Source organism: Convolutriloba macropyga, chromosome 12 (assembly GCF_964194025.1).
Source record: "Convolutriloba macropyga chromosome 12, txConMacr16.3, whole genome shotgun sequence".
Lineage (NCBI taxonomy): Eukaryota > Metazoa > Xenacoelomorpha > Acoela > Convolutidae > Convolutriloba > Convolutriloba macropyga.
In genome coordinates this window covers 8,944,181-8,966,917 of record NC_134479.1, presented here as the reverse complement: position 1 = coordinate 8,966,917, position 22,737 = coordinate 8,944,181, and the positions used below count along the sequence as shown (strand labels likewise).

The window sequence follows — 22,737 nt, the reverse complement described above, 5'->3', positions numbered from 1 at the left end:
TCGGTTGAACACCCGGATAATCGGTTAATACAAAACTTTATTGATTGACTATTAGTCATTTAAACAAAAATCTTTTCTGTTGTGTATTTTCTAATTAATGTTTTCAATCAGTGTTCTTTGATTTTTTATTTGAATTTCGGGGAAAAACATTTTTTTGGCGTGTCTGTTCTAAGGTCTCTCAAAACTTTAACACAATAATTTATTCAACAGTTAGCAAATAGTTTAGGTAACTAAATATATGTGATGTGTCCAATATTATAAAATATTTATTTTTTTTTGTCTTTTTATTATTTATTTATTTAAAAATTTATCTATTTATCTTTTTTTTGTTTATTTGTTGTTTCACATGAAGTTTACCCAAAACATCTGATGTTGTCCTTCATTTGTGCCAAAAGTTTTTTTGCTTTAGATCCTCTATTTAGGTCTTGGATTCGTCAATTTTATTTACTTATGTTGTTTTGAGCTTTTTCTGAAAGTTTGTTTAATGATTATGACTTTGGAACAGAATTTTTTGTGATGAACTTGTCCACACCGAAACAGAAGGTAGAGCGGAAAAACCAGTATCTTTGCAGCAGGAAATTTCTCGGTGAAACTGTTGGAACCCAGTGAACTGAAATTTGGTACACCTTGATAATAAACTTAATAAATTTTAACAAAATCTTGCCAAGATCTTGACATTTATTAGAGTGAATAAAAATCAGTTTTTAAAAGAGCTTCTATTGGAGTGAAAAGTTGATTATGCGCTCCATTGTGACTACTGTTTCGCATTATTTTAAAAGATTTTTTGCAAATTTTTTACAAATGTCTTCTGTGGTATGAATTATAAACTACAAAGCCTGGTCAAAGACTATCCTAAATATTAAAAAAAACAACTGTTTCAGCTTCCCTTAGTTTTAAATCAAGTGTTGTGATCATTATGATGTCGTAATTTCAGACATCAACGAATGCTTGAAGAGTCCTTGTGAAGGTGTGATACCATGTGTGAACACAATTGGGTCTTACTACTGCGACTGTCAAAACGACGGGTTGGAATACTCGCCAACGGGTTGCATAGGTAAAATTTATTCTTTATTCTTGCTGACATTTTTTTTCGAATTTTTTGATATCAATAGCTTTGCCAGTTATAAAAATTCCGCGAACTTGTTCAGACCTGCAACATTTTCAGGTATTAAAAAGCTGCAACTCAGCTGACGATGATAAAAGTGCGCTTTGAAATAATGTGGATCTATTCTGCTCGCTCCCCCCCCCCATTTCCCCATTTCAGTGTGCCCCCCCCCCCCACTCATCGCAGTGTATTGCTGCACCCCCCCCCCCCCCGCCCCCACTGACAAAGTATGTGTTGTTATACAGCAATATACTATGTAAGAAGAGACCACATACAGGGTTTGTATAATTTATATGCCCAGTGAGCTTGAGCTTGTGTGTGTGTGTGTGTGTGGGGGGGGGGGGGGGGGGCAAGCAGAAACAGAACAGATACGAATGTTAAGTTTGGAAGTTTTTTACAATTGAACTGTAAGTTTTAAACCAAAACCTATGTTTTATGCTAAAGGAGGAAAACACTGTAACCAATACCGGTTTTCTTCTGTTTTGGTGCAGATGTGAACGAATGTGTTGATTTGGATGCTTGTGTTGGGAACGCCACATGCAACAATACCATTGGCTCATTTGACTGCAATTGCGAAGATGGATTCAGTTATCACACAATCGAAGGATGTCAAGGTCAAAGTTTCTGATTATATTGTACCATATAAGCATAAGGAAACATTTGCGACCAGATACATAGTTTAAACTATGTATTTGGTTGCAAAAAACGACGAAAAATCGATCAGTTCTGACAGTAAAATAACGACAAAAAAACAATCATTTAAGGCTATTGGAAAACGAAGAAAAAAATGACGAAAACGACGATTACCAAGTAAAGGCTTTGGTCATTTTTTGTCTAAGGAGAACGATTAAAAAACGACGATTTCTTACAAGAAAAAAACGAAATTCCTCAACACGGGTTAACTCAACTTTTCACCTCTTTATCTGTATACTTTTCACCTCTTTATCTCATGAAGTTAATGTTTTAAACTTTGGGATGATTTCTGCCCCCACCCCCAGTTTTCCAATTACAATCTTTGTGTTGTTATATATAATGTAACAATGCAAAAAAAGCACGCCGGATTGGGAGGTAAACTTTATGTACGCACTAGTGCCCAGTAAGCTGGGACTGGGGGGGGGGGGGGTTGCGGCAATAGATCCAAACTTTTTCAAGTTAACTTTTGCTACAAATTTATCAATTATCACCGTACTTTTTGAAAATGAAGCTTTTGCTATTTTTTAAACCTTTAAGTTCAGTTTATGTACATTAACGATCTTCGCTAAAAAGTTTTCGATCAAATTTTCCTTTATTTGTTCAGACGTGAACGAGTGCACATTGGAAGCTGCTTGTTTTGGAGAAAATACAGTTTGCAAAAACTCAATCGGGTCATTTGAATGCATTTGCCCTGATGGATTCAAATAAAATTCTTCAATTGGTTGCATTGGTTAGTATATATGAAGGTTAAATTTAAATGCACGAAAGTCCGAGCAAGGACTGCTATGAGCGCATCGGAAGCATCTGTTATACAAAGAGTCAAGTTTTTAGAAAATTTATTTAAAACAATTGTTACCGTCTGATCAGAGGTCATTTCGAGCGGTTGAATGTCATGACATAGGTATCCAACTTCTCTGGTCGGCTTCGGAAAAAAACCCACGGAAAACCCCGGAACCAGAATGAGATAGAAATGAAAAACCCACGGAAAGAACCCCCAAGGAGAAAACCCCACTGAAACAAATACAAGCTTGACTGTCAAAAAGATGTAGCATCTATCAAATTGAATTAAATCAAATATATTACAACTCAATTAGACAGATCAAAAGTGAAAGATTAAAACAGTTTTTCTTACAGACTTTTTTGATGCAATTGGTCGCAAATACTCTAATGACGGATATTCCTCTGCGGCACAAATCATTTTTTTCTGCCGGGTTTTTCATTTTCTTCAACGATGTACTTCCTCCTTTTTGATGCGAAACGGTGAAATCTTGGAGCGCTTGTCGTCTGTGTATGACCTCCGTGATATTCCAAACGTCAAGCTTGATAGTTTGAAGCGTGGATTCAAAACATCAATGAAAATTTTCCAGCGCACTGTTAGTTCTCAGTAGGAGTTCAATCGTGAGATGATATACATTCAGCAAACAAGTTAAAAGTGTGGTTTTCGCCTACTGCCATTTCTGTTGAGAGGCCGAGATATATTTCCTCAAAATTGTCAACAGAATCCAGAACCTAAAAACCTTGCAACGTTATCTAGAGCAATATCTAGAGCAATTGAAACCAAAATTCAATATGTTCTATAGGCCAAAAGGCAAGTCCTGCAAACCTGAGGATAATTAGTTTGGGAATTTTATCCTCTCGATATTTGACCGAGCCCAAATCGACTACTTTATTGTATAGAGATTAACAGAAGTGAATAAAATACACATTAACTTCAGTATTGCTGCTGCATTTATCGAGGGAGACTCAAAATCCACCACAATAATGTCGTGGTGTGATGAAATATCCTTTATGTTTTTCCCCAGAGATCACAAATTTGTCCTGTTTTTATGTTTTTATACGGCTACAGTGCATATATGCATGGCAATCTGTCAAACTTTGTTAAGATAGAGATCTGAGAGAGATTGTCTGGACAATTTTGGACATTTCAGTCAACAAACCATTTTATATGTCATTAAGAATTTAAAAGTTTTTTCGGATCTCAATACCCGAAAATGTGTTCCCAATTGCTGAATCGAAGGCATTTCAGTTGCAAATTCTAGAAATTTAGAAAATTGTTCGACAAAATCCGTTGAGTGATGTGCATTCTAGGACAATTGCGTCTTTACCTATTTAATGTATTTGTTAGTTTGTAAAACCCAAATATCGAACAGTCAGATGAAAGTGTATGTTTGCAGGGTAACCTCTTGTTAATCTGGTCATAAAGTGTGCAAATTTGCTGCTTGCATTCTGCTGTGTTTCGTCTTAATTCGCATTTTGTAGAAGTCTTGAGTTCTCTATTCTTAATTTAAGCAAACCCCCTTTCCCTCCTTTGTTGGTTTTTATCTATAAAAATTTGTCAAACTCCGAGGTTTCCCTTTAATTGGGACTTGGATAGTTGTTTTCAAGTTTGCTAAATTAAACAATGGGCTTTTTTGATCAATCATTAAAGATGAAATGGAATAACATAACATAATGATTGTTGCTAAATGTATTTAGACGCAGTTTGACACAACATGGGCTAAACGGTTGATTGAAAACCAGCAAAAGGCCTAAAACATTTGCCTATTCTTTTTATCCAACAAAAACACTTCCTATTATCTCAGTGGTGGCTTTTCCCGACATACTTGAGGACAAGAGTCAGCAGCAGGATTGTGGTAAGGTACCATATCACGGAGGACGTGTTGTCAAACCTCTAAGCGCTGTCCCTTAGGAAGGAAAAAAAGGAACAAAAATGTGGTTTGAACTGTACAAATCTGAGTTTTTTAGTTTAGGATGTAATTTATTACCCCTTCCAGTTTCTCACTATATAAGTCAAATTTTATAGATTTCTGAAAACGAATTTTTTGGAAAAAAAACTTAGTGAAATAAAAAATCAAATTGTCACTGAAATGCACAATTTTTAATGTTAAAGTGTGAGTGCGTAATATAGAAAGTGAAAATGTGACGTTGAACCCCGTGATTTTTTTAGGCATATGTGCTTAACTTTCGCTGTGATGGCGCTCATTTAATTATCATAAGTGGTCCTTCATTCAAAGTTAACCTGGATTATTTTCCTATGAGTGTACATTTCCGTGATTGTTTTTTCGTAGGGTTTTTTTTCCTATTCTAATTAGAGAGGTTTTTTCGTGAGGGTTGATTTCATAGACCAGTCTGGACAAGGTTCCAAAAAAGTCTTTACAGCAGTTTTGAATTTTGCTAATCAGAGTATACATTGGAATGTAATGTTCTCATCAGAGGACACTTTTGTCACGGACTGTCTGATCAGGAGCGGCTAGAAAAATAATTGATCTTCAGTTTTAGATCCTTTTCTGTTGATAAACCATTATGTACATGATGTAGTAATTATTTTCAGATGTTCTATTGAAGCAAACAGTTTTTCGATGCAAGAAGACGTTCAAAATATTTTGATCAGCTCTCTTCCTTTCTTCTCTGTCCATTTAAAAGGGTTGTGTTTTTTATTGACAAAGATGCAGAAAGATTGTTTTGACAAAGATGAACAGAGACGCTTTTAGGCTCAACATATGCCTTTGTTAGTTCCTGAAATAAATCTGGCTCTGTGCAAAACAAAAATTGAGTCTAACATCATTTTACACATTTCATAGTATTGAAAGATTTTTAATGAAAAATATACTTATTTTCTATGAGCTTTCTTTTCATCACTGTGAGTGCTATGTTGAACCTCCATAGAAAAAAGAACTGCTTTTGCTTATCGTGGAAGGCGAGAAAATTTTGGAGTCTTTGTTTTGATTCTAATTAGCATCTTGAAAAAATGACTGAAACCATATGTACAATAAAAATCAATTGTAATTATCTAAATTTTCGTTAAAACAGAGAACTAGAGTAGTGGTAACTTCGAGTGTCTATTATCCTAAAATGACAAAAAGGGGTATACCAGTCCCTTCTATTACTCCTAAGATTCAGATTGGAGGCAGTCGTTTGTATTAAACAGTAATTATAAGGTTCGATTAAGAGTTGTCTAACCTCAGCTAAGACCTAAATATATGGAAAAGAAAACCATTATGAAATAGGTGGCACTATAATTGAGAAGTATACCAAGTTCCCAATACAAATATTTAATACTAAGAGATCAATCTAAGATCCTAAAACTACTAAGTGTGAAGATGAAGGGAAGCTCGTCGTAGTTCACTCCACAATCCAACCAGCCGATTATTAGTCAACTTGAATAGAACACTAAGACATTGCCCATCAGGTACTTCAGGCTACTGCAGACCGTGATAATGTCTACCTGGTTCACCATTCGTACTGCATGGATTAACTTAGCTCGCCAAGTCGTCAACGATCAGGCAGCCCCGACCTGAGAGTGGCTTTCACTATTCATTCTCCTAAAGGAGCGCGGCCGATTAATACTCTCAGAAGAATTCGTCTCGAAGGCGTCTGTAGTTCCCTTCTCCATGGTCTAAGTCTCGGGAAATCATAACTTAACCTAATAGTGATTGATCTCTGTAAAACCCTTTCTAAGTATCTATATTCTACACTTCTCCCTCGGACTCAACTATTCTCCTGGATAGTTATAATTTACCACAAAGTGATTAGCGCCAATATGTGAGATACAGGGTAATATGAGATTACAAGAAAGGTACAACACTCATTAAAATGTGGAAGACTCTAGTTTATTCTGTTCCCTGACCCCACAAAGTAACTCTGTGTGCTGTGTTGGTTGTTTATTGTCCCCCGATTCTTCATTGTTATCTTCACGACAAGGTTGTTCCTTTTGTTTAGAGCATAATTTCTTGTGTTTCCATAGTAGAAAAGCTGCTGTAATACAGATAGTTGAAATCCATAAAAACAGTCCCAGAAAACTTATCACATTATTGAAGGTTCCACCGGCTGCGTTTTTTATTCATCGCATTTGACTGTGCTGGTTAAACTCCCGTACTAATTTTCTGATAGTTCCTGTGTCTATTTCTAGTGGTTGTTTTGCTTGTAGTTCAATTTTTACATGTTCCAATACTTTTCTTAAGTAGTCAAATGTGGCGCTTAGTGAGTTCAGATTGTGGGTATCTGGGGTTGGCAAGATAAATGCTTCCTCAAGTAAGGGGTTGAGGCTTATCTTCATGACAAGCCTAGATTCGTTCTGACAACTGTCTGTCGAGGGACGAAGAATCAACCTTCCGTTATGTATTTCAATTCTCCCGTTACAAGAAGGTTGTACGATGCAACTCTGACATCCTCTCAATTTACTGCTCTTTAAGGTGTTTTCTGCAATGTCAGTTATCCAGTATTTTGTAAATGCCGACAAAATAAGGAATTTTGAGTGCGCCAGATAGGTTGCCGTAGGTATTATTGGTAGATGAATGACATCAAATTTGCAAGTTTGTAAAACAGCTGCCTCGTGACCGGAAAACAGACTGATCAGGCAACCAGCTTGTTGGTTTCCAGTCATTGGGAAGGGTTGTTCGCAAAGTTTCAGTCGTTTCGAACCTTGACAGGAGAGAATCTGTGTTTCATCAACTTCGGCAAAGTTTGTCGTAGCTTCCGAGACGACAAGCAGTTCATGCGCGCGTACAAGCACTGAAGCTGTGGTTGAATTTGTAATAGGTTGCGGAAGTGGCACTCCTTTAAAGACCTTATTGATAGGGCTTTGACTTGACACAGGGATTTCGATTTTCAATAGGAGTCCATTTTTTTCCAATAAAAACATTACGAAGTAGCTCTAGTTCATAGTAGAGACTAACATGCTGGGGTGGTAATGACATCGTCTTATGATGGAATCGAAGGGGCTGTAAATTTTGTCGTAGTTTGTCTGGTTCAACAAGTCTTGGTTGTATTCTTCCGTTCGACATGTCCTGAAAAGCCTCTCGAAATTTGCTATTGAATTGCTTCAGCTCATATTTGAAGGATTGCACTTCCGTAATGAAGAAATACTAGCGCGAAGGAAACGTTATTGATCACACTTTGTGCTTTGAGAAAGAAGGTGAACACGTCGCTCCTCTTGTGGTCGCAGACTTGGGCCTGCTGTACTTGTTCCATATCTTTTTCAAGATTGTTAACAGAGTTCTCTACGGTTCCGAAGTTCCCAGCCGTATAGTTCAAGATAGTTTTCATTTGTTCCTGTTGTTTTAAATTTTCGTTGCCCAGGATGTGTATTGTGTTGTCTGTGTCGCTCGTTAAATGGTGTAGCTTGTACTCCATGATGTCTAAGTGACTTGCAACTCGCCGCATCTTTTGTTCTGAGTCCTGGCAAAGATGGAAGATGGAGAGCATTTTGCAAGCTGTTTTTCTACTATGGGCTCCAAAATAAGTGCGGCAGCAGCTCCCGCTGCAAGCAAGGTTATTGACCTTCTCTACCTGTTCAAGAGATTGGTAGAGTTTGCAAAAATCTTCACATCTCGAATCAGCTGTGTCCTGTCTTCTTCGATCTCGGAAATATCGTTTTGTAGTGACGTGATCAGGGTATTCTGACTGTTTTCGACGATGCCGTTTAATTTTTGGTTATTGTAATATCCCCATTGCGCCTCTCTCCACGCACGAGTCTCCATTTCCTTCAGGGTTTTTGAAAAGTTTTGAATGCGCTCCAGTTAATGTCCAAGGGTTTTGGAAAGGGCACTGCAATTTCGATCAATTCAATTGAATCAGCCAGAGCAATCGGAGTCTGTGGGACAAACGCAATGTTTGCTCGGGTTGTTACTTCTGCTAGAGTCAACCGGATAACAAGAAAAAGATAGCACCACTCCATCTAAATACTTCCAAAGTTAGAAAAACTGCACTTGAAGCGAAAAACTTTTTCTATACTAAGACCTAATTTTTTTTATTCTAGGTTATTTCATATTGTTCTTTTTTTAAAGAACTATTTTTTTCTAACTAAAACTAGGCTATTATTGAATTGCCTTTTTTCAGTTTTTCTTTCTAATGCCAGATTTTTTTATGCTTATTTCTAATGTTTTTGTTGTTGTCTGAAACTCTAATTAAACCTTAAAAAACTCAGATGAAATTCAAATGCAATCTGGAATCCGTTTCGACGACTGTTGTTATGCCTAAAGGTTATCTGAAGTCTTAATCAAGACTTTTTTAAGGAAAATTTTGATATTTTTCTATTTGGTAGGCTACAAAAAAGAGAAAAATTTTATTAGTCCATAGTGATTATTATTATAAAAGCGTTCAAAGTACATAATCTAGAAAATTAGTTTGTTTCTGTCTTAAGTCTAAAGTCGAGTTTGTTATGATGATTCTTCATAGGTGCTCAGATCAGGTTTTCATTCGTCATCGATTCCGTATCTCTTGGGGAATCGTTTTGCTCGTTTTGGACGTCCTTCTGCTTCTGAGATCAGACTTGGGCTCGGTGTTTCAAGGTTGAGTGTTGTTGGTGCTCTCTTTACCCCTTTCAATTTATGAGGTCTCTGCATGTTCATGAACTCCTTGCTGATAGTCTTCTCTGGAGTAGTGTTCAGTTGATGCGTTGTCTCCGGCAGGTTTGCAAGTTCAGAGATTGAGGGTGGGGTCTCCAGGTTGGCCTCTGTCATGTCCTTTCTCCCATCAGGTGCGGTCAGTTTGGTTGCCTGCGTTTCTTCAACATCTTGTGTCTTTTTGTCCACCTCTTCTCTGACAGATGGAGTTCTCTCCCGTTCCTCAAACAGGTTGTGAAAGAAGTCATCTTCTTCCTCCATCCATCTGTATCTTTCCAAGTTTCGAGGGAGAACCCTTCGTGCAGAGTTCCTCGAGAAGAATCCCGGATTTGCTGTTTCCTCCTGGTCATCCGCTTCTCCAGTTGGTGGTAGTCTTTCTGGTGCGGGGCGAGTGAGGACTCTGTGTTGATCAGTTTCTTCTTTTACGGGTTTCAGTCTGTTATAATGTACAATCTGCCATTTGTTACAGGTACCCGTTTTTGATATTTTATAGTGCACATCAGAAGTTTTCTCTAACACAACGTAGAGGCCGTCCCACGGCAGAAAGAACTTTCTCGATTTGGCTTTGTGGGGAGCGAACAGCCAGACGCGATCACCGTTGCTGTAGCTTTCTCCAAAAGTTTCTTTATGATATCGGTCTTTTTGTCTCTCCTGGTTGCATCCCAAAGTTTCCCTGGCGTTCATGTTGGCTTCAAGAAATTGCTCCTCTTGCCATCGGGTGAATTCGTAACTTTGGATTTCGTGACCTGGTGCTTTGGGTAGAAGTAGGTCGATTGGGTAATTGCACTCTTGTCCGTATACCAGAGAAAAGGGGGTATGACCTGTTGTTCTGTGCACTGTTGTGTTGTCGACGACGCTCATATATGGAAGCATTTCGTCCCAAGTGTTCGGATTTCCAGCGCAGTACTTCGATACAACGTCAGCAATGACCCGATTGTGTCGCTCAACCATTCCGTTGCCTTGAGGGTGGTGAGGTGAGGTCTTTGTTTTCTCCATTCCAAACAGCTTGCAGAGTTCCAAGATCAATTCACTGCAAAAATTTGAGCCCTGGTCAGTGTGAATTGAGTCCGCGGCCCCAAACGCAAGAATCCGTTTCTCCACGATTGCTCTTGCCACGATTTCAGCAGGTGTGTTTTGTAAAGGTGTGCTAACTACATATTTTGTGAAATAGTCCGTGATTACGAGAATATATTTGTACCCTCCTTTTGTCTTGGTTACTGGACCCAAAATCTCAGCGGCAATTTTGTTGAAACGAAGTTCCGATGTTGATCGTTTGCAAGGGTGCTCTCCGTTTCTTCCCAGCTGTAGATCGCGACTGACAAGTTAAGCAGTTCTCACATTTCCTCTCGATGTCTTTTCTCATGTTTGGCCACCAGAATCGTTGCCTGGCTCTGTCGAGTGTTTTCTGAAATGCAAAGTGTCCTCCACTGTAATTGTTCAAACACTTTTTCTCTTAGACTTATGGGCACTACAAACTGTCTGATATTTGTATTTGTTCCCTCCACAAGCCACTTCCGGTATAGAACTCCATCTGCAATTTCCAGTTGTTCCCAAACACTCCAGAGTGCCACCACATCTTCCCCGGCTGCAATAGCTGCTGCTTTCTTCACGTTGGGTTTGCCAAGGGATGTTTGAGTACCATTCTCGTCTGCGTTGGCCCATTGAAAAACGAGTTTTATTGCAGGGTCCTGAGCTTGGTGTTCTCTTGCTGCTTCTCTGCCCTCCTCCAGGATAATTTCCATTGATGCCTTTTCGTTTTCGGGGCTGTTCAATTCGAGTCCATCAGAACAGCCAGCGTTTGTGGTCATTCGATCTCTTCCCCATTTGGTATTGCTTGGGGAGTCGTTCTCCTTGACAGCTTCACAATTTTCGAGCTGGGTTTCGTTGGGGTCACTTCTGTCTTTGGTGATCCCCGGATTCCCATAAAACTCAGTCTGGCTGGAGTAATCACTCTCCTCATCGGTTGACCAGCTGAGTCCAACTTTGCCTCTTGATGCCCGCTCTGCCAGTGCAGCTTCATAAAGTTTCTGAAAACTCATTCCGTAGGGAATTTTGTATTCGTCGTCGTCGTCGCTTTCCTGCTGCTGAGTTTTATTTTGTTGGAACAATTCGGAGTCCGCGTTCTCAGGTCCGCAATCTGACTCTGTGTCCGTTTTTATCCATTCTGTAGTCCCATCTTCGAACTCGTGCCTGGTGAACGTAGACTTTTTGCCATTTGAATTTTGGAGAGTGGTTTAGTCTCTGAAGAACATGGATTAAGTTCCGGCGAAGTCACCATTTGGATATGACCCAGAGCTTCGCTCAATCTTTCAGCTGGGTTGCAGTCGCCAAACATCTCTTTCTTCTCCTCCTCAGTCAGTTCGGGTGTCTGGCTACACTGACGTGAAAGTCCGTCTGCATTTCCATTTTTTTCGCCAGGGCGATGAACCACCTGGAAGTCAAACTCTTGGAGTTTTTGTAGCATTCGAAAGATCATTCCGTCGTTGGTTTGCCTGAATAGCCATTGAAGCGAAGCATGGTCCATTCTCAACACGAATTTCGTACCCCATAGGTATGGCTTGTATCATTTCATTGCCTGGAATACATCTAGGGCCTCTCTTTTTGTTGTTGAATATTTACATTCTGCTGGCGATAGCACTCTGCTTGCAAAAGCAACGGGATACTCAACACCATCTATAACATTTGAAAGTACTGCGCCCAAACTGTTGTCACTTGCGTCTGTGTCCAGCACGAATGGTGAGTTGTAGTCCGGATGAGATAAAACCGTGCTTTCGATCATTGCAGTTTTTAGACTCTCGAAGGCAGCTTGACAGTCTGGTGTCCAGGTGAATCTCCTATTCTTCTTCGTGATCTCGTGTAAAGGTTTGGCTATTCCTGCGAAGTCCTTCACAAATCTTCGATAATAGCTGCAGAATCCAATGAATGATCTCACTTCTGTGACATTTCCGGCCTTTTCCACTCCATTAGGGCTTTGATTTCCACTCGTCGGGTGATATTCCTTCGGCACTTAATTTGTATCCTAAGTACGTAACTGAGTTTTGGTACAATTTGCATTTCTTTGGCTTCAACTTCAAGTTCGCTTTCCTGAGGGCTTCAAAAACAATTCGCAGATGTTTCTCGTGTTCTTCCTCTGACTTGCTGAAGACTAGAACATCGTCCAAAAAGATGAGAACAAAGCTGAAGAGGTACTCGTTAAAAATTGCTTTCATCAATTGTTGAAAAGTGCCTGAGGCATTGCAGAGTCCAAACGGTAGTCGCAGGAACTCGTAGTGACCACCATCTGGAGTAACGAATGCGGTTTTGGGTATCGCTGACTCTGCTAATGGGACCTGCCAGTATCCGGAGGCTAAATCCAGGCTCGAAAAAACCTTAGCTCCATGAAGATGATCGAGGATTTGATCGATTCTGGGTAACGGGAAGGCGTCTTTTCTCGTCACTTCGTTAAGTTTTCTAAAGTCTACACACATTCTGTTGCTGCCGTCTTTCTTCGTAACAAGTACAATGGGTGCGCTGTTGGGGCTTTTGGATGGCCGGATAATATTCCGTGAGAGCATATCTTCAACTTCCTGTTTCTCAACTGCCGTCTTCCCTGGTGCGAGTCGATAGGGAGCAAGTTTAATTGGTCCAGCGTCTCCCGTATCAAGATCGTGTTCCACTAGATGAGTTTGACCCAATTTCGCATCGTTGAGGTCAAAAACATCTCGAAAACAGGCAGCTGTACTCAATGTCTTTAGTCCAGTTTCGTGATCAGTTGAATCGGATTTCACTAGATTGCAGATCACGTTGTGCTCATCTTCTGACGTTGGTTCGAGAGGGTCGTTTTTCTCTGTTTGTATGGGTTCACGGCCTTGTAACTCACTTTCCGCGCCGCAAACCTTGACTTGTCCGGGTTTCTCTGTTTTCCAAAGGAATGTCAAATTCACTGTACTGCTCTCTGTGCCCATCATTAGTTGCCTGACTGAAAGTCAATCGACATTTGATTCTCTTGTAGTATGGGTGTCCCTAGTATCAAGGGTACATCTGTGTCCGGGGTGACAAGAAATTCCGTCTGAACAACCATACCCGGACCGAATGCAAGGACTCCGGTGATTTTTCCTAGAATGCGGAATGGGTCGTTCGTTGCTGATAAGACTGTATCGTGGAAGTCAGATAGTAACATTGGGGGTGAATAAAGTTTGTACGTCTGTTTAGATATAATATTCACATTGCTACCGGTGTCTAGCAGCGATCTGTGCAACTTCTCGTTCAGTTTAGCATCAACATAAACAGTAGGTCCAAAGATGCCGCTATTGTTCTCGATACTCGCACTGTTAAAAGTTTCATGTTTCTGCGCCCTCTGGAAAATCATCTTAACAACTGGCTGGGTGTCGGCGTTTCCATTTTCTTGTCGTCTTGGAGCAGTGCTACGTTTAGGGCAGCGACTCGCAAAATGCCCCCAATCTTGACAATGATAGCATTGTACGTTGCTGTTCCGATCCACTCTTGCAGGGCTGCGCGATGTTCTCTGGGCTGGTGCAAATACTCTTAGAAACCGACTCTGTGTATCTAAGATCCTTTCCATGATCTGCGTGTGACGTTCCTGTTGCTCCAATAACTTGTTGAAACTCCTGATTTGGTTTTCCATCAAGTCACTGATTCCCATGCCAACATTGGTTGATATGTCTCGGATTTCAGTTTTTCTTCCACTTTCATCGTCGTCACCCGGGGTCCAACGCACATGTCCCGTCCGCCTTGGTCGATATCGGGCATTCTCAACTTTCGCAATTGCTTCGAGGGCTATGGCTCTTTGGGCGGATGCATTGAAAGTGTCTGGGTCTTCCTTGAGGAGGGTGTATCGTATTTCACTGTCCAGCAGTCCATCGATGAACGCGTCTTTACTAGCTTCCTGCCTTCCTGCTGCGTTCAAGTGAGCGTTTGCTGCTTCGCCCAATTTTCGAACTCTTCGAGAGAATTCTTGAATGCTCTCCCCTTCTTTTTGCTGGATGTTCTTGAACTCAGTTCGTGCACTTCTTGCGTTAGGAAAATCTCCGATTCGATTGTTAAGTGCATTGAGAACCCGCTCGATCGTTGGTGCCAGCTGTCCTTGTACTTGACTAAGGTACTGATTTGGAAGGTTGTAGTACTCGTCCAATGCGTAGTTGTTCAAGCAAGTGGGGAGAACTGCTCGCTGCCTGGCATCGTCCCAGTTGTTCGCCTGAGCCATCGCTTCGAAATGGCGTATTCATCGCTCGAAGCAGTCGAAGTCTTTGCTCGGAAAACGTAAAGGAGTTAACGTTGGAGCAGCCACTACTATTTGCTGCTGGGCGTTGTTGTTGTTTGCGTTTGCCATTTGTTTTTCAAATTGTGTTCCACGCTGGTAATGTTAGTTTCTTTTTCTCGCAAAACTGTTTCAAACACTTTGCCTTCGTTTTGAGACCCCCCGTGTCAGTGATTTTGGTTTTCTTTTCAAAACAGAAGTCAAAATCAAAAACTAGAAACCACGAGTTGTTGATTTGGATTCTCAGTAATTCAAAAGTTAAAACTTTTTCATTATTGTGTAAGTTAGCAGTCAATTTTTTGTTAATGCCGTGCTGATGTAACTTTTCTACTTGGATCAGTCTTCATTTCTTAACTTATCTTTTTTTTGTTAGTACAAAAGTTTTTTTTTTCACTGACAGTTCGTGAGCCCGGCTCGCGATCTTTATTCTATACCCAATTGCTATTTTTTTGCTAGTTTCTGATAAAATTTGTTTTTTTAACAATAAAAATCCCTCTGTGGTCGCCAATGTAGAATTTGAAAAAAACTGGGGTGGGGAAATTCCTTATTCAAACCCCAACAATTGTAATTATCTAAATTTTCGTTAAAACAGAGAACTAGAGTAGTGGTAACTTCGAGTGCCTATTATCCTAAAATAACAGAAAAGGGTATACCAGGCCCTTCTATGACTCCTAAGATTCAGATTGGAGGCAGTCGTTTGTATTAAACAGTTTTTATAAGGTTCGATTGAGAGTTTTTCAACCTCAGCTAAGACCTAAATATATGGAAAAGAAAACAATTATGAAATAGGTGGCACTATAATTGAGAAGTATACCAAGTTCCGAATACAACTTTTTAATACTAAGAGATCAATCTAGGATCCTATAACTACTAAGTGTGAAGATGAAGGGAAGTTTGTCGTAGTTCACTCCACAACCCAACCAGCCGAGTTATAATCAACTTGAATAGAACACTAAGACATTGCCCATCAGGTACTTCAGGCTACTGCAGACCGTGATAATGTCTACCTGGTTCGCCATTCCATACTACATGGGTTAACTTAGCTCGCCAAGTCGTCAACAATCAGGCAGCCCCGGCCTCAGATTGGCTTTCACTATTCAGTCTCCTAAAGGAGCGCGGCCAATTAATACTCTCAGAAGCACTCGTCTCAAAGGCGTCTGTAGTTCCCTTCTCCATGGTCCAAGTCTCGGGAAATCATAACTTAACCTAATAGTGATTGATCTCTGTAAAACCACCCATATATTCTAAGATAGAAATGTTAAGTTCTGGTTTAATGCCAATTTATAACTCTAAGAAATTTCTTGACTTAGAAATTAAAGATTGCAAAGCTACCACAGACCTTATTCCTAACTAAATCAAAGTTATATTCAACCAAGGTGTTTTCTCAAAAAGTCTACTAACTATTTTCTATTTCTCTATTCAATCTCTGAGTCTACACCGACTCTATCGAATAATCTTAAGAAGTTAGAAGAATCGAAACTAAGGAAAGACTATTACCGCTGAGAATAATGAGGATTGTATAATAAGCAGTGAATTTAGAATCAGGAAATTGGGTTAAGAAAACGGCTCAAAAATCAGCCCTATTTATCCTCATTATCTGTGCGAAAAATGAAGATACAATACTAATCTTAGCACCATGATTTATAGTGGGGGTCGTACGGGATACCGAATATGGTTTACTTCTACAAAAATCCTAGAAATCAGTCGCGAGGAATACCTTTTATAGAATGCATTTGCATTTTTCTAAGAATTCATTCACACTTCCAGAGATATCGAAATCAGTTAAAACATGCTGAGGAGAATAATCTAACTCTAATAATAGCTATCTAGAATCATCATTTTGAACCGAATATTGGTTAACAGTACCATTTCTCAAAGATTCATTTATATCAATTTGCTCTTGTCTTGATAAAACTGGTAAGTTAAATTTTCTAAGTTTTAATACTATAGGTTTGAATCAAGTTTAATTTCGGATTCGGTTTATACGGTTCAAATATTAAAGGTTAGTTCAATTTTCTACTTTTCTAAGTTTCTATATTCTACACTAATCATTCCTAGATCATAAATGGTTATTGAAATCTTAGCAATCATAGCAATCTTAGAATCAAAAAAGTTTTGTCACCAAACATATATTGTTCCGCGATAAATTAGCATTATATTGAAAATTACAGTGGCTAATTTTTGACACCATGAAATTCAAAAGCGATTTTCCGATTTTCGCTACAGCATAACCGCTTTGAAATCGAAATTTTGGATCTTCTCTGAATCAGAATTATTGAATACATGCTTTAATTTCTTTTGTGTCGAGGTTAACGCAATTTATTGTTTTTGCCAGTCATAGCTTTTTCGAGTATGCAAATATTAAACTTAATAAGCCGATGTCATAGCGAACAATCTAGTTCCTTTTCTGATCATAGTTCATTCTAATTTGACTTTTCATTCCTTTTGTTGCGATTTCTCCTCGCTGGGGAAAAGTTGTTTATCAAATTTATCAGTCTGTATTACCAAAATTGAGGAGTTTTTGGTTCAATTTGAACATACAAAATGTGCCTGGAATGAGGCGAAAAAATAACATCAAATCTTACAAATTTTTTGCGTCTATTGGGAGCGATGCTTTTCTTTTTTTTCAGATTTCACTGCACACAGGGTGCATGAAAATGTTTTGTGGAATTACTCATCTGACGTCATCAGTGAGATTATCAATTAATTCCAAAACAAGTACATGCAAAGGAAATCTTGTCCGTTTGTGCAGTGGAAAAAGACAAGATAGCTATAGACAATAATTTCAAAAATTTTGCTGTCAAAATTATTTCTCGGAATTTCCTCCATAATTTCCCCTCCAGGATCATTATTCGACCCTCCGGATGGTGACTTGTGATGTGGTTGTTGATGCTAAAATGTATACAAGAAAAATAATGAAAATGACCAAAATTTATGTTGGAAGTGCACGGTAAACGCGCTGAATTTTTACAAATTCAATTTATTCAGCGCATTTAATTAAACAACTTTAGCGCGTTCAGTGATTTTTTTCAATCAGATATTGCGCTGAAACTTCTGTCCGGACTGAAATCTTTTCACAGATGTGAATGAATGTGTGGAAGTCAATGGATCATGTGGAGGCAACTCTACTTGTGGAAACTATCAGGGATCTTTCGAATGCTTATGTGGCTATGCACTGGAATACAACGGAATTGAGTGCCAAGGTATTCATGGCTATAATTCTGTTAAATCAAAGCCAAAAAACCTACAGATAATTACCCTTATCAATGACTCAGTGACAATCAGTACTGATTCTGAACAATTTCAGAGAATTTTCAAGTTTTATTACTGATTCAGAAGGATTTCAGATCCAACTGCGACGTGATTTCTGAGTTTTTCTGAATCAGAGCAAAATTCAGAGATTATATTCTGCATTCTTCTGAATCAGAAGATAAATCAGAATTAATCACTGCATTAGCTCTGAATCATACAATTTCAGTGCAAAATATGACTTCAATTAGACTCTGACTCGGTATTGAATTTCACTTGCAGTTAATTGGTACGGGTAACATTTTGCGTCATCGTTGTTCCTACTAAAGGGCGACAGTTAAATTGTGATCGACGTCTTTGGCATACTAGTTCTGGTATAAAGTGTCTGGCATAACGTTTTGGGAACAGAAAATAATAATGATCTTGATTCTACAGTTCCGAATATAGTTATGCTCAACTCTATGATTCAATATCTGCATTACTTAAAATGATTTAAAAATTTTTTAAGTAAGGCGGGCGCCAAACTCCCACCGTTTAATCCCACTAAATGTTTATTTTTGGTTGAACTGCAGAAAGATCAATCTCTATTTGTGATATTACATAATAAGATTTTATTAAGCGGCTTTTTATTTTCTGAAGATTTTATGCGGACCATGAACACCAAACAGGGATCGAACTTGCATTTCGAAAACATACGGATATCGGTTTAAGAACCAGATCAAATTGGTATTAATAGATTTGCATCTGTTTAATATTTTAGACATAGTCACAGTGACCCAAACTTCTTATGGAGAGGTCAATGGGTCCTCGTGGGACAGACTTATGCTGAACATATCAGTCAGAGGAGCCGAGCATATTGACTCACATCAAATTGAACTAAGGGGTACTGTTTCACTTTTTTTCAGCTTTTCAAATTTTAATGCCAAATGATGCCAAGACGTAGGTGGAAAAACACTCATACGAATGATAGTCAAAACCATGATTCAAAATTCTGCAGCGCTTGTTGGTTACGGATTTCATAGACGTTGCAAGTATGAGTATATAGATGTTTAAATTTCGTCTTCTCTCTCCAACATTAAGTGTATTAATTTCCTATTAATGATGGGTTTTTAATCATCAGAAAAATTGTGCTTTGTCTGATTTTCAGAGTCAAAATGTCAAAATTTTTTGTGCTTTATCTTAATCAAAACTTATTTTGTAAATACGAAATAACGCCATATGAAAAGACAAGTCATTGTCGGCCTTACCAAATATTTCCTGTACGTTTGAAACCCGAAGATGTCTCAACTAGGTAAACCCTAGTCCAGAAGACAAAAAAACACGTTGAATTCCCATTATGTTATTAACAGCAAACGACTAAATGGGCAGTGTAGGTCAAAGTATAAATGAAATACACTAAAAATATTACGGTTTAAATTGAGACAGTGGTACTATGAAAACTTAAAACTTTTCCATGATGCCTTGCCGTACGACGCATTATTCGAGTTTTTTAAACATTTTCAGATGCTTCTTTAGAGCTTGCAACCATTTCAATTATATTTTTTAAAAGAACTCATGTTAAGAAATTTACGTGAGTCTTGCAACCATTTCATTATATTTTTGAAAAAAACTCACGTTAAGAAATTTATTATCAAGGGTTGGGCCGATATTCGGGATAGAGCTTTCTAGAGCAGATGAGTTTATTTTGTGATTGAAGCAGTTTTTTTTTTCAAGACGGAACAATAACGATGTACGAAATGTTCAGTATGTTCGCTTTTCAAAGTTTTGTCAGTATGTTCTCTTTGGCTATGCTCGTTATGCTCGGTTTCAAAGGAAAGAAATCTTCTGTTTATTTGGTCTCTAAAATTTAGTAGGATCGGTTTTTGTAGTTTCAGTATATTCGGATTTCAAAAAAGATAATCGACGGTAATTTTGTAGTGATAGATTGGTTATTTTAGGTTTTAAACGCTATAGAAATCTCCTTTTTATATATGAATTTTTGTTCACAAAATAGTCGAATGATGATTGCTTTCTAACAGAAGAAGTTTCAAACGAAATTTTTGCATACAGCTTCTTAGAAAAAGGTTCAAACTGATTGATCCTCTTATATAGCTCACTTATATAACTAGTTGAAATAATGTTAACTTTTTTAAATTGAAAACTCATTTTTAGGTCTGGAAAAATCGACAATGCTTACTTTTCAAGCCCAACACAGCGAAACTAGGAAACCACTCTTGTTTGAAACCGTCGGTATGTTTGTTTTGTGCGGTATGTTTTCCATCAAACGTAACAAACTATCGTTAATGTTTGATGTGTGTGTGTGTGGGGGGGGGGGGGGGGGGCAGGCAAGTTTCCTTAAAAAATTCAAATTGATTGACTTCCTTACTTAGCTAAATGACAAAAAAATAGTTGAACAATTTTTTTTTCATATTAAAAAATATGAAGATTGATAAACTTTAATTGGCAATCATTTCATTTAAACCGCACTCACCAAGTCTTGATTTGATCCTAAGCAATCAAGAACATAATTAGTTTGCTCATGATTTCCTATAGTTTGAAACGGTTTCCTGCGCTTGAAACCAAGCACACCGAAACTCAGGAGAAACGTAAAGGCATTCGTCATTTTTGTCCACTAAAACCAATCATACCGACGATTATTTACTTTTAAAAACGACAATTTGTTGATTAGGGTAGCCTTATTAACAGTTTTTGCAATTACTCGTGTTGATTTTTAGAACAACTCACCCTGGATGCAATTCGAATTGAAGTCGCTTTCAATTCCAGCGACGGAACCAACGACACAGAAACAGTTGCAATCGAAGTCTCAGATTTCTGTCGTGGTTGTTTCTACCGAACAACAATTACTATCAACTCTGCATTTGGTGAGGTGGAATACTCCACCAACAATGATTTCATTGGAATTCCACCGGAAATTCCGGAAATGGTTCTGTTTGCAAATAATATCGAAAACGCGATGTTGTTATGGCGTGGCAATCAGACGGACCTGAGTCTCTTGAATCAGAAGTTTTTTGTTGCGTAAGTATAGCTATCAGTTTCGTTTATTTTTGCTTTTGTTGTTGAAAACCATTTGTTCTAGTACTCGTTGCATAAATAAGTGACTGAATACATCAAACATTGCAAAAAATACCCAGGTTTAGACCTTGGCTTCCTACTTTAAGTAGACGAAGAGTCCTTTTATGGGTCAAGCATATGACTTTTATAAACATTTTGCGTCGCGCTGGATTTTTCATGGGTAAATTTACAGCAGTCCGATATTCGAGCTCAGGTTTTTTAATCGGCCGAGCATGCTCCTTTCAAAAGATTTTTGCAATTCTGTAAATTGTTCTGCTAGTTTGGTTTTTTATTTCCTTAAAATCAGAAGCAGCAGAGTAGCAAGACTGAACAGCATTTGAACAAAACGATCCTAGTTAAGAGACGGTTGGCCAAATGGTTGACCGATTAGATTGCATAGAATTCTTAGAAAAAATTAGTTTTCGTTGTTTGGTTTTACTGGCATCCCAGGTCGAGGTAATAATTTGTCCTCGTTTATGACGCAGACCGTTTTTGAACGCACAGAGGGGGTATATGGCATTGAATGAAAATTTGAATCTTAGTTAATGACGAGACAATCGAACGAGCAAAAATTCAGCTTCGGTAAATTGAGTGCAGCAAAAGTCGAGCATTGAATTTTGGTCAAGCAAAAGTCCAGTCTGAATAAATTGCGCGGAGATAAAAATCAAGCTGTTTGCAACGTCGGCCAGAAGTCCTCTCAGCCAGTTTCGATGAAGCAGAGTCTTTCCAAACTTTTTTTCTGCCATGTGTACTGATTTATTATATCAATATCGATATATTTTGAACACCAATTTACCGTGTTGAAACCCACTTAAAAGAAGAAAAACCTATGCACGACGAAAAAGTGGGGCATTTCATTGGCTAATATCTTCGCTGTCTACTTGACCCCTATGGGGTTTGTGAACTGTTCTTTGTGAAATATACTTTGCATTTCAATGGAGCAAATATGAGTAAGAATATGATGAACAGATTTGACAGTCCACGCGCATGAAATGCACTTTTTTCTGATAGATTTTTTCTGACGAAATTAGATAAATCGCGGAAAATGGCATTTTAAAGTTGGTGCAATAAAATAGTAAATTAAACGTTTGAGAAGATGGGCTGTAGCATTGGTTTAAATTTGAGCACACATGTGAGCATTTCTTAAATTTCTTAAAGAAGACTTTAAGAAAAAGTTCAGCGTCATTTGCTATGAGTATTTAAAACATTTCCTTCTGGGGTTTTGTCATGAAAAAATTTAAATTTATTTTTTTATCTCAGCTCAAACTTGCCAAAGAGAGAAAAGATTACAAACGAGTTTCTTTCGGACATTTTTAATCCGTTAAAACAAGAGCTGATCAAAAGTCTCTCAGCGATTACTGCATCTGGTTAATCTGTTTGAAGCTTAATCTGATTTTTTGTAATTTTGGACAGTTTTCTTTTTAGATTTTGTGGTGGTGAAAAGAAATATGTAATAAACAAAATGTTATTTTTTCTCATTGACCGGATCACGGATCATACAAGACCCTTTGTTTTCATGCGAGTTCATTTGTGATTCTTAGTAATCAAATAAAGTATTATATAAGCTTTGAAAATTTCTTTGTAGTCATACAAAGCTCATATGAATTCTTGGAAATCAGACAAGAATCGAATTAAAAATTTCAAAGCCGAAAATCTGTTTAAATTTTCCGGAAAAAGTTGAACAAAAATCTTTAAGAAGTCACACAAGGTCATTTATGATTCATAAAACATTGACTGATATAAAAAATATTGACTGATGTCCGTATGATGTAGTCAAAGTGCGATCAAAATTTTTTATGTTATATGTGTAGTAAACATTTGACTATTTACGTGAACTAAAACAAAACTTTAATTTTTATAAATATTTAGCAATTGATTTGAAAATTAGATGCACATCAATTATTTTGCATGTTTCTAATAAATGAGCTTTAATAGGTATGAGCTGGCTTCAAATAATCTGACAAGTTAAGTCATACAGAAAGATTTACTCTGTCACTCACCCCCTAATTTTGCAATATTTATTGCATTTGAGGGTGTTC

The 22,737-nt window shown here is 38.1% G+C and overlaps 1 protein-coding gene across 1 annotated transcript in view; it reads left to right on the top strand.

The window, feature by feature from the left end:
* Positions 1-1,672: 1,672 nt before the first annotated feature.
* The window catches only part of LOC142350974 (uncharacterized), a 33,057-nt gene continuing 11,992 nt past the window's right edge, over positions 1,673-22,737 (top strand). The window contains exons 1-5 of the mRNA XM_075403003.1: positions 1,673-1,719; positions 2,403-2,528; positions 17,479-17,601; positions 18,408-18,530; positions 20,362-20,662. Coding sequence (XP_075259118.1) covers positions 18,470-18,530; positions 20,362-20,662 — 362 coding nt within the window. The 5' untranslated portion in view covers positions 1,673-1,719; positions 2,403-2,528; positions 17,479-17,601; positions 18,408-18,469. The remainder of the gene's footprint in view (positions 1,720-2,402; positions 2,529-17,478; positions 17,602-18,407; positions 18,531-20,361; positions 20,663-22,737) is intronic.